Raw genomic sequence first — 12,497 nt, forward strand, 5'->3', positions numbered from 1 at the left:
GAACTTAGGCTTCAAACTAAAAGGTTTAAGATTCGAGTCTATGTATATGCGTTGTGTGTGTGAATTTGTCTTAATTGATCTAGATGTCGAAAAATAAATAAATAAATAATATATACATATATATTAGAGATTAAAAGTTTTTTTGAAATGTTGGAGCTATTAAAGTAAAATCACACGTATTATATAAATAAGCTTTATATTTAAAATATCTTAGTTAGTAATCAAAGTCATTATTAGCTTTAAATTATCATATTTTTGCTTTGCTCTTTTGAAGTATAACATATTAATTGGCGGTGTTAAAAAATGAAGTTAGAATGGCTAGGAGTTTGATATTGATGAACTCTGGTCAACCAATAATGTTGGTTGAGAGTAGAAGTCAATTTATAGTTGTTGTGAAGAGTTGTTGCTCAATGCATGTTTAATGTTGCTGGTTAATGCGTGTTGCTCAAAGATGATAATGCGTGTTGGAAGATTAACATTGTCGGACATCATGTTAATGGTGAACATATATTTATGATTTGGGGTAAACATGCATCAATGAATATTTTAGTAAAAAAAATTGGTATCAATTGATTTGGGGTAAAAGCTCTCAATGTTGGTATGAAAAAATATGTATCAATTTATTTATCTTCCGAAGAGCAGTAGCAGCAACAACAACATGAAGCTTGTATGAAAGAAATTTAGTAAAAAAATAAATATAAAACATCATCAATATCTATATATATTTTTGATGTCAACCAACCTATAACTATCAAATGCTCCAAACAAATCGCAAATTTGAGATCCATAAAAGTCAGCAAATGCTTTAAGAAGCTTACATCTTTAGATTTTGTTCAACAAAGTACTCTCAATCATCAAAACTTTTGTTGTGATCCATAAGCTCAATGAGTATTCTCATCGGAAGAGCTTTTCGAAGATGATCCCAACAAATCTAACGATCATAGACAAAGGTAGTCTCAAACACAAGTATAATGAAGGGATTGGAGTAATTTTATCAAATTTTGTCATGTTAGTCCCCCAATAGAGAATTTGATGCTGCTTTGAACATTTTGATTTTTTTTTTTTTTGCTAAATCGCTCATTTTGATTTTGATCATTGGAGTTTACACGGTGATTTTAATTATAAAAAAAATGAAATTTAAGCTCATGTAAAATGAATTTTATTTATTTATTTTATATTTAGATCAATTAAGTCAAATTTTTATATACATCATATCCGTAACATTTAAATCAAAGATCTTTTAATTGATAGTCAAAATTCTTAACAAACAAAGTTTAGAAAGTTATTATGTGAGGACACCGAACGACGTCCAGAGAACAATACAATTGCACCACATCACTTTTTTAATGTACCACAGCTTAATACTACTCGCTACTCGATACCGGCAACGACACTCAGTATCACAACATTCGGATGTATAAATACATTATTTTTTATATAATTAATTTTCTTACATTAGGTTATTCATTTTAAAATTTTAAAATATTTTTTATTTATAAATACATTATTTAATTTATGTATTCTAATGTAATTTTTATTTTATTTAATATATACCTATGTTAGTAAGATTTATTTTTTGTTTAAAAAAAGTTTTAAGCCCAATTTGAAAAATTGATAAACATAAAATTATGATTAAAAATAAATATAAAAAAGTGAGAGAGAATATATATAAAATATTATTTTTTTGATGTTAAGAAATAGAGTTTGGCCAAGATGAGTTAAATGTTATTATTATTTGATATATTTTATCTAGAAAAATAACATAAAAGAGAAAAGTGTGGAAAAAATATTCAAGGATACAGTAAAATAAAGGGAAGGATTTTATTTTCTTAAATTTTATTTAGATAAATTTAAAATTTTTTATCCATTAAAAACTGTATATGGAGTTCTTCCTGAAATAAATTCTTAGATAGTTTTCTTTTCCTCGAGTAGTGCTTATCTTTTTATTGAGTGGGTTTTTATAGGAAAATTTTGATCTAATATACCTGATAATATATATAACTGATCAAATATTTTCATTATTTGTTTTGTTAGAGATAAATACATAAAAAAGTTGTTCGAATAAATTATCCTCAATGAGGAATAGATTCATACATTCGTAGAATGCTCGTTAGACTTACAAGCCGTTTGAGATTTGTTCAAATTGATTTTAATTAAATTTGATTCACATCTCAATTAAAACCATTATATAAGTGCTATTTACTGATATGCCATTGTAAACGTATTAGGGAATAATAATTGTATTAGGTGCTCTAATGTTTTCTTGTTTCTAAATGGCTATATATAACAGCCATCCGTACTGTAATAGACCATTTCCTTTCCTTCTTCCCTCTGGTTCATTCTTGTGAATCCCCTGTCAAGAACTTTATCATTACCTAAATCTTGCCAAGACTCGCCCCCAATGAGTGCCCCATTACAAACTCCTTTTTCTCTTTACATGCCATTTATCCCTTGATGCATGCCTAGCGAGCTCCTATATATATATGCGGATTCTTCTTCTCCTTCAACACTATCAATCTAATTGATTGTTGCCTATATCGGGCACAAGTCATGCCTATATCGGGCACAAGTCATGAGCTTCCGTTATCGTTCACACTCCATGTCTTCATGTATCTGATAGTCACATGCCCTCCACAATCTCTCCTCATGAACTCCTATTCTTTTCACAAGTTGTTGATCTCATTGATGCATGACTTAATGATCTCCTACACTTATTCTCCCTCTCCTGCAAATGCCACTTATCTTGTTGAGAAATCTCCTACATGAACCTATCTTCTCATTCAAACACCATGGTCATGCAGATTGCGACTCCTGATGAGCTTCCGTTTGAACTCCTCTTCTCTATCGAATGTCATTGGCCATGTTGATGTTGCCCTTATTAGTCCTCTCGATTGTTGCCTTTGATAAGCTCTTGTTGAACTCCTGTAATAGTGTGTCAAAATTTGGCCCGACTTGCCAATCCAACCCTGAAGTTTTAGATTTGAGTTGATCCGTTTAATAAACAAATCAAGTATGAGTCCGAAAATTCAACCCACTTAATAAACGAGTCAAGTTCGAATAATAAATTCGACCTGTTTAATAAACATGTCGGATTTAGATCAACCTGCCAACTCAGAGTTAACTCAGATTTGGTCAAAAAAGCACGCACAATTAATGGGAGAAAGATTACTAATGTAGCATCGAGTGAGCTCCCGTTGTCGTGGACTGAAGGAGGCAAAGAAGATCGTCGAGATGTCGTGACTTTTGAGACATGAAATGGAACATCGTACACCGAAGAAGATGAAGAGAAATGCAACTTCCATCAGATGAATATATTAGAATTGACCGCAGAAGCGCACGAAATGGGAGAAAGATGCTTATTGTCGCATCAGGCGAGCTCCCATGACCCGTCGCCGTTAAAGGAGGCAAAGTTCGTTCACAGCTTTAGTTTCAAGATAGCGGGTCATGTCGTGTTGGATCCAGTTGGTAAATGGTCGGATTTGAATCTGAGATTTTAACCCATTTAGATAAATGGGTCGAGTTTGTGTCAAACATATTAAGAGTGGGTAAATTTCATGTTGGACAAACACGACCCAAAAACTTAATTTGACACCCATATCCTGCAGTAACTCCAGTAATCCTATCATACACCCTTAGTCCTACTCCTACACAAACTCTCGACAAACTATCGAGTTCAAATAATTAAGATTCAAATAATAGTTCAATATGTGAATCATATTCGAATAATTTTAAATTAATTTAAATTAGAACATGTTTAAATTCAATTTCAAATTCTATAGAAGCCCAATGAAAATAGTTCAAAAATATAAGAAAATTTTAGATGTGTGTGTGTTTTTTTTTTAAATAAACAATGTGAATATTTAGATAGTTTGTATAATTAATAGTATAAACTATAAAATCAATTTTCCCTTCTAAAATGCTTTACTTCCTCCTCCCTCAGCTGGGAGATTGGTGTTTTATGGTTTAACGGCGGAAGCGATGAGTTCTGCTCGCTGCTCAATGTTTTCAACTGTCCTTCTCCTCCTCCTCCTGCTCCTCCTCTTCCACACTTACGTATCCCCGACTGCAGCGGATAGCGTTGCCGACGCTGCCGCCCTTATGGCGTTCCGCAACGCCGTCGGACGACTTGCACTCCCCTGGAACACCTCTGTCTCGTTGTGCAAGTGGCCTGGCGTAATCTGCACCGGAGACCGCGTCACCTCCCTCCACCTCCCTGCCTCCGGTCTCATTGGCCAAATTCCCGCCGGAACGCTAGGTAACCTCTCAGACCTCCAAACCCTCTCCCTCCGCTTCAATGCTCTCTCCAGCCCCCTCCCATCCGACCTCTCCAGATGTACCCAGCTCCGGAATCTATACCTACATGGAAACCGCTTCTTTGGTGATATACCGGAGTTTCTCCCTTCTCTCACTGCCCTTGTACACCTCAACCTCGCCGACAACAGCTTCTCCGGTGAGATTCCGCTGGCGCTCAATAACCTAACGCGACTCGGAACGCTCTACCTTGAGAGAAACCAACTTATTGGTCAGATCCCGGAACTCGATCTTCCCAACCTCATACAGTTCAACGTATCCTTCAATCGGCTTAATGGATCCGTGCCTTCGAAGCTCCGTGGCATGCCGGCGGACGCTTTTTTGGATATGCCGCTCTGTGGTGAGCCGCTTAGCGCTTGTCCCGGCGGGGATTCAAGTGGTAGCAAGCTTTCCGGGGGTGCCATTGCGGGGATTGCTATTGGCTCACTTGCTGTGTTTCTTATCATCTTCGGTGTTCTGTTTCTGCTTTGCCGGAGGAAAAGGAAGACCGGCGATGCGAAGCCATTTGAGGTGGAAGTTGCTCTTGGAGATAAAAAAATGGAGAATGGCTTTCGAGCGGATGGCAGGCCTGCTAAAGCTGCCGCCGCTGTTGCGCCTGCTGCTTTAGAGTCTCAGAAGCAGTTGGTATTTTTTGGTGATGGGCCTAGAGTTTTCGATCTAGGGGATTTGCTTAGGGCGTCTGCAGAGGTTTTAGGAAAGGGAACGTTTGGAACTGCATACAAGGTGGTGTTGGAGATGGGATTAGTGGTTGCTGTGAAGCGACTCAAGGATGTCAATATGTCGTCGGAGGAATTCAGTAAGAAGATTGAGGCCATCGGCGCAATGGACCACCCCAACCTTGTTCCTCTCCTTGCTTATTACTTCAGCAGGAATGAGAAGCTTTTGGTGTATGCTTACATGCCAATGGGAAGCCTTTCTTCCATCCTCCATGGTAAGCTCCTCTTCTTCTTCTTGGTTTCTTGTGCTGAATTTACTATTTTACTTTAATTCTGCGCATCTGATATGTTCATTGGTTACGAATTGCTTGTGTGTGGATCAAAATATATTGTTTTTCTTTTTATATTGGCTAAACTATTTTCTTTCTCCTATTTATCATGTAATAAGGATTAAAATATTTTGGATTCTTACATTTGTGCATTCAAATTTGTTAGAATTATTTCTAGTAGCCCTTTCATGAAATGCCTTCAATATTTTGGGCAAATAAATAATTCAGGGCGAGATCATACATTCCATCTGCCCCACCTGCAACTCTTTCACATTTACCTTCGCAGTTAATGAGTTAAATAACTTCTTGATGTCTATGTTTAGACTATCTTGAATTGTTTAATATTTGAGAGTTATCCGCTGATCATAATTTAATCTTTCTTCACATGATCTCAGAAGAATAGCTTAAAGAATCATCACCGGGATCAAAATTTGTTCTTTTTTCTTATCTTGTATCAATCACTGATACAGGGAACCGAGGATCTGGCCGCAGCCCTCTCAACTGGGAGATTAGAACCAGCATTGCCTTGGCTGCTGCCCGTGGCATCGAGCACATTCACTCTACCAGTCTCACAGCCTCACATGGCAACATCAAGTCCTCCAACGTTCTCCTTGCCAGCTCCTCCGAGGTCCGAGTCGCCGACCACTGCCTTGCTCATCTCGCCGGCAACTCTATCGTATCGAATCGATTTGCTGGTTACCGTGCGCCAGAGGTCACCGACACTCAAAGGGTTTCTCAGAAGGCCGATGTCTACAGTTTTGGCGTGCTCCTCCTTGAGCTAATTACTGGCAAGGCTCCAGCCCAAGCAATCCTTAATGAAGGTGGTGTTGATCTGCCACGGTGGGTACAGTCGGTCATTCATGAAGAGTGGATGACTGAGGTATTTGATATGGAGCTGTTGAGGTATCAGAACGGGGAGGAAGAGATGGTGCAGATGCTGCAGCTTGGGGTAGACTGTACGGCGCAGATTCCCGACCAGCGGCCGACGATGTCTGCAGTGGTAGTGAGGATTGAGGAGATCCGGCAAGCAAGCCTGCTGGCGAACAAGGAGCAACATCAACATCAACAGCAGGCATTGGCATTTGATGTTGATGATTAGAATTTCTCCATGGCTCTGTTCAGGATTCAGGCATACTTCTTCACTTCCATTTGTATATGTATTGGTGGATGTATGGATGGATGATTTTTTTTTTTTTTTTTTTTTTTTTTTTTTTTTTTTTTTTTCTGAGTGACTTTTGGTATATGCTAGTTTTATTGTATATGGTTTAAATGCACACGAATAAAAATTTAAAAATAAAATTCATATTAAAAATATTTATATTATGTTATCATTATTAAAAAAAAACTAATAACTTTAAATTATTATAATTATTACTTATATTACTATAGATATTAATTTTTTTAATTAAACTATAACTAATAAATATATTGCATTAACTATTATTAATTAGAAGTTAATTTTATTAATTATCATTCCTCATTCATTCCATTGCAATTGGAGAATTAAATGATTGTGATTGAAAGCTTAGTAGTTATATTATTGACTTTATTTCTATGATAAATTTATTAAAAATTCTAAATTTATTTTGTTTATAAAAATATGATAAAAAAGTAATGGTTGACATAATAAAAGATTTGTTGATGGAGATTTGTAGTTCATTTTAAAATTAAGTCTCTTATTTGGCCAAAAAGTTAATCTAATCTTTTCATTTCTTAACTAAATTTATCTTATAATTATTCCTAAAAAAGCTTCACCCATAGTCATTTGATTCATAGTTATCTAATTAATATTGAATATAATAATGCAAAAAAAAAATCATAAAAATATAACAACATAAAAGATATTACAAATTTTATATTATATGCAACAAATAACATATTCTTGGGTGCAATAGAATTAATGGTCAATTTAATACTTCAATCATACACAAATTTTAGATATACCTCTAAAAAATTACATTTTTTTTTCCTCTAAAAAATTACATGAACAATACTTTCATCCAACTCTTATATCTTTAAGCACCTAAATATAAATTTTTTGCATCCAAAATCTCTCAATACATATTTAGTTAAAATTATTTCAGAACTTCAAAATATATAATGAGTATAATAATAACAATGAAAAATAAGTGTCAATAACAATCAATGTAAATAAAAACTCATACAATTATGCTTTTGTGACATAACAAATAAAATGTGAAACCCCTTACGTAAAAAAAGGTAAACTCTTAAACATCGAGACGACTTTTGGTGTAATTGCTGAAATTTTTGTAAGAAACTTTGCAATTAAGCATGCTCATCCCATAGCAATTCTGGGATGGGTGACCTACCCATTTTCTGGTGTTCGGGCTGTGATTCATGGGAAGTTACAACAACAAGATAAAATTGCGAGACTCTTAGGCCAATGCGGACAATAAATTGATAGTTAAGATTTTGGGTTGTTACAAATGATATCAGAGCAATACACCAGCCGAAAGATGAGAACTAAGTGTCGTACAAAGCAAGGTGCTACACCATGGGAGACACCTCTTGAACCTTGTATGAGACAAGGTGCTAAAAAACGGGAGCCGCCACTTGAGCTTGTAGGAGCTACTTCTAGAATCTTATATGCCTGGTGGATGATTTTGGGATATAGATGCTGACGAGGACGTCAATTACTTTAGTGAGGGAGATTATGAAACCCCTTAAGTAAAAGAAACTAAACTCTTAAACATCGATGCACCTTATGGTGTAATGGTTGAAATTTCTAGCTATAAGAAACACTACAGTTAATCGTGCTCATTCTAGATCAATTATGCGATGGGTGACCTACTGGGAAGTTATACAAACATGAAAAGAATGTGAGGCTCTTAGGCCAAAGCGAACAGTATCTCGATAATTAAGAGTTTGAGTTGTTATACAAAATATAGAAGAAGTTCAGTTTATTATTATAGAGTTCCATAAATATTCATCAAGTGATCCAACAAATTTATCCTCTATACTTAAAAAGAAAATAAATAAAAACTTGGTAGGAATGAATATAATTTAAAAACATAACAACAAGAGAACAATGCTTTTATAAAATTTCAGCCAATAAAAAATGAATTCCATTCCAAAATATACATTCAAGAGAAAATAAATCACATCTCTATTTTATTGATCTTTATATTTCAAAAACCATTTAACAATAGTACAATATCCATATCTTATAAAGGGTGGATCAAAAAGTGGAAAATAATTGTGGTAAGTGTAGTACCAAAAAATAACAAATGATTATAAATCTTATAGTACCATATTGCTCCAAATGACCCAACAAATTTAAAACAATTATAAGAAGAGCAACACAAAATTTGCTAAAATAATTATACTACAAGAAAAAAAAACCCTTCATTATCTTGATAACTTTGAAAATTATGTCATAATTTCATTTCAGAACATCTAATCATCCATTAAAAAATCATTAACTACTATCATACTGAAATAATACCTTCATTCCAAAGAATTGCACACCAACCATGATCTACCATTAAAATTGTTAATAAGTTGAGCGAAAAAAGAGCATTTGCATAGTAATATTTATAATCAAATTTTAATTTGATTACAATTACAACTAACCATCTAATCACGACACTACATAACAACATATTTAACATCCAAAATCGACCACATAAAAAAAATTCATACTACCATAATTACTAAACCGCAACAATACCTAAAGAAAACCACAAGGTTAATGATTATATTTCAACCATGGCTATGTATGTTGATGTTTTTATTCATGAATGATTTATATTAAATTTTATAAAATTCAATTATTTTTTGTGTAATGAAATTTTGGTTATTAGGTTTATAGGTCAAACCTCATCTTAATTTTTTTTTGGCTATTTTAATAAATGACAGAAAATTATATAAATGTGTTGGTGAAAAAATATATATAAATAAAATTGACTAAGCTACTTTGGAATGATGTATACCAAATTGATGTGGATATATACATTGGAAATGAGACGTTACTGTAAAACATTAAGAAAATTTATAACAGAGAAAAAAATACAACATATCAAAGAAAATTTATAATAAATATTTAAAATTTTGAAGAAAAATACCTAATAAATGTTTTTAAAAAATTTTATAATCCCGTGTTTCTTGCAGAAAAGTAAATATCTCTGAAATAAACAAAAATGCTAGGTAAAAAAAAAAAAAGAAAAAAAAAATATATATAGGACGTTCCTCTACGTCCGGTCAGAGGACCTAATAATTGTTCTTTTGAGAGACTTAAAGCTCTAAAAAATATTAAACAGCTGCACAACTTTTGAAATATGTTTCAAATATTATATATATTAAAATTATTAAAATGAAATGAAGAATCAAGATAATTTTCAAATAAAGAAAATGAACTATCACTTATAATAACAGTATAGATATGTAATTCGTACCCTTCTATATAATCAATAATTTGTGTGATTAATACGATAAAAAAAGAAAAAAAAAAATCTAAGCTGATATAATGCTAAAGTATAAGCCTGCGTGCCAAAAATTCCAAGTCCAAAAAGTGCCGAAAGGTAACAAGCTGACGTGCAGAATATTTATATGGCATGATTCAATTGAACTTGTCCACTTTTGATTCTGCATTTCTTCTACGGAATTTGATCGAATATTTTTATAAAATATTTATCTATTTTGATTTTTGATAATATATCTTCGAGTTAATATAATAGCACAAAAAACTCGTGATATGATTTATTTATTTTATCCATTCTACTCTATTAATAGTAAAAAATATCTTTTTTGTAAGTGGAGAATACGCTGCTATAATATAAAATGTAGAAGATGGCTTTCTTGATGGATGTAGGACGAGCTTTGAGATGTTAGACGTGCTATCAATAAATAATTGATGGTATATTTAATTATTCTCCTTATATGGTTGAGATAGCATTCATGGGTGACTTGGTGTTGGTGTCGACGGAGGGTAAATATTAGAGTCCTCTGATCAACGTCACGTACTTTCAGCCTATGTCACCCACAAATTAAAGCCCTCTAACAACATTTACCCACCAATTACAGTCCTTTGATCACTGTTGCTTGATTACGGTCTTCCCTACCACAATTTCCCTATTATGGTCTTCCAACCTTCGTCACCCGCCGAATACAATCCTTCAACCTTTGTCGCTCGCCAATTATGATCATTCGACCTTTGTCGCCCGACTATAGTTCTAACATTCATCACTCAATTATAGTCCTCTAATCTCCATCGTTCGACTGTGATCCTCCAACTACCTTCGCCCAACTATAACCCTGTCATGCCTCAATATCTAATTAGAAAAATTATTATTATTTATAATTTACTCAACAATGATCACAACATCCAGAGTCATCTAAATATATCAATTAAACAATAGTAAGTATAAACATATACATAATCATTCATATCATCAAAATAATCATATACCATAATTCAACACACATTCTCTTTGACATCATGTCAACAAACATCGAAAATTGGATTGCCAAAAATGCATCTATGAACATAAATATATATAGTATGGACTTTAACAGTATCAATTATTTTCTACTTAGTTGGAGCTTTATCCTTTCTTGAAATAATATGTAAATAACATAGGATGCACAAATACTTACTTAGTAGGCTACATGAAACCTAGAAAAATTTCATTATTCAACATATAAAATAAATTGCATAAGGGCTAAATATTATCTAAAGAAGTTATACAATTTCAATTAAAACAATATAGTGTTTATGTAATGTTCTGTTACTAATATGATTGCAATATAATTTCATTTAGAGTGACATGATGTTTGTGTAATGCTCTATCATTAACGTGAATATTATAGTACAACTAGTGTCAACAATATGAATATGTCAAAAACAATAATATTAATACATGAGGAAACATAATATATGCAACATATATTCAAAACATATTTTTATATGTTCAACTTATATGAGTGCTATTTACAATGATAAGTTTCACATGCACAATAAATTTAGTAGTGTGCATGGGGTAAAACTTGTATATAAAATTCAAAAGTCATTTATGAGAAACACTCATAGTATCATTTTGAAGTATTTATTGTACTGTAAATTTTTTTAGAAATATCAACATACATAAATACTTAAAAATAGTGTACAAATCAAACCACTTAGTGAATATTCACATGTTTTCTATCAACGTGATCAAAATATTATATTCGACAATATATGAAAAGTCATATGATAAAAACTTTCTAAATCTTAGTAAAATTGCATTTGTTTCAACCAAATCAAATAAAACTCTATAAATACTCACACACATGTTAAAAATTGAAATCTAAGACAAGGTATCGGTAACCTACACCGAGGCGAACAATTTTCTTGATTGGCTTGACATACAAAATTGGCTCCATGTCCTTCAAACTCCACTTCCTCTCTCTAGTCGACGACCCCGACGAATGAAAATGAAGAAATTTTAAGAATAAAAACGTGGATCTTGATATTTATTAACCAAGCATCACAATGCCATCATCCCCACCTTTGCAATGCTCCTAAAGGGAAGTTTCTATAACTCAAAATAGTGAGCTTGATGTTGTAGTGCTTCTTTCGAGGACCACAACACCCTATTTACAACTCTGTTGTGCTAAGAAATAGGGAGGACAGTGCCCCCTTTACAATGCTTCTCAACATATAGATAAGCCAGCACTGCCATTACAGGGTTGCAACTTACCCAAGCAATTTTCAACTCACAAAGAGGGCATCGGCGCCTTAATTAGAGTGTCGCAGTGCTCCCAAAGAATTTTTTACTTAACATATATATTTTCATCTTTTTTAATTCAAGCCACACACAGTTCTTGATAGATATTTTACATTAGAATAAATTCTAAAATCTCATAGAATTTTAATAGATATTAAATGAACTTTGTAAATTCTTACTAGATTTAATTCAGATCATTAGAGGAGGACTTAATACTATATTAATTGTTATTGACTCTCCGACCACTGTCACCTAATTATGATCCACCGATTTACAATCTTTTAATCATTATCACATGTTTACTCTTAACAACTGTTGACTTCATCACTTGCCATCCTTAATAATGTTAACACATATTGTCACTTCTAAGACCGATGTATTATGTCAACAACAACAATGAATTCCAAACATAATACTAAGATTTATGCTAGATTGGTGTCGAGGAGTTCTTCCACCTTCAACCAACTAATGTGTTA

General features: G+C 33.1%; 1 protein-coding gene across 1 annotated transcript; it reads left to right on the forward strand.

Annotated features, from left to right (window-relative positions):
* Positions 1–3,946: 3,946 nt before the first annotated feature.
* Positions 3,947–6,490, forward strand: LOC110115511 (probable inactive receptor kinase At1g48480). The gene is made up of 2 exons (XM_020848772.2): positions 3,947–5,242; positions 5,767–6,490. Exons 1-2 carry the CDS (start codon positions 3,979–3,981, stop codon positions 6,393–6,395), a joined length of 1,893 nt encoding a protein of 630 aa, XP_020704431.1. The 5' UTR covers positions 3,947–3,978; the 3' UTR covers positions 6,396–6,490.
* The last annotated feature ends 6,007 nt before the right edge of the window (positions 6,491–12,497 follow it).

The sequence above is a fragment of the Dendrobium catenatum genome, unplaced genomic scaffold (assembly GCF_001605985.2).
Source record: "Dendrobium catenatum unplaced genomic scaffold, ASM160598v2 fragScaff_scaffold_651, whole genome shotgun sequence".
NCBI classification, from domain to species: Eukaryota; Viridiplantae; Streptophyta; class Magnoliopsida; order Asparagales; family Orchidaceae; genus Dendrobium; species Dendrobium catenatum.

What these genes read in the sequence shown, in the direction of transcription:
- LOC110115511 (XM_020848772.2), top strand. Translation starts at nt 3,979, where the DNA reads ATGAGTTCTGCTCGCTGCTCAATGTTTTCAACTGTCCTTCTCCTCCTC. An exon ending in CCTTTCTTCCATCCTCCATG is followed by an intron (nt 5,243 to 5,766) that starts GTAAGCTCCTCT and finishes TCACTGATACAG; the next exon opens with GGAACCGAGGATCTGGCCGC.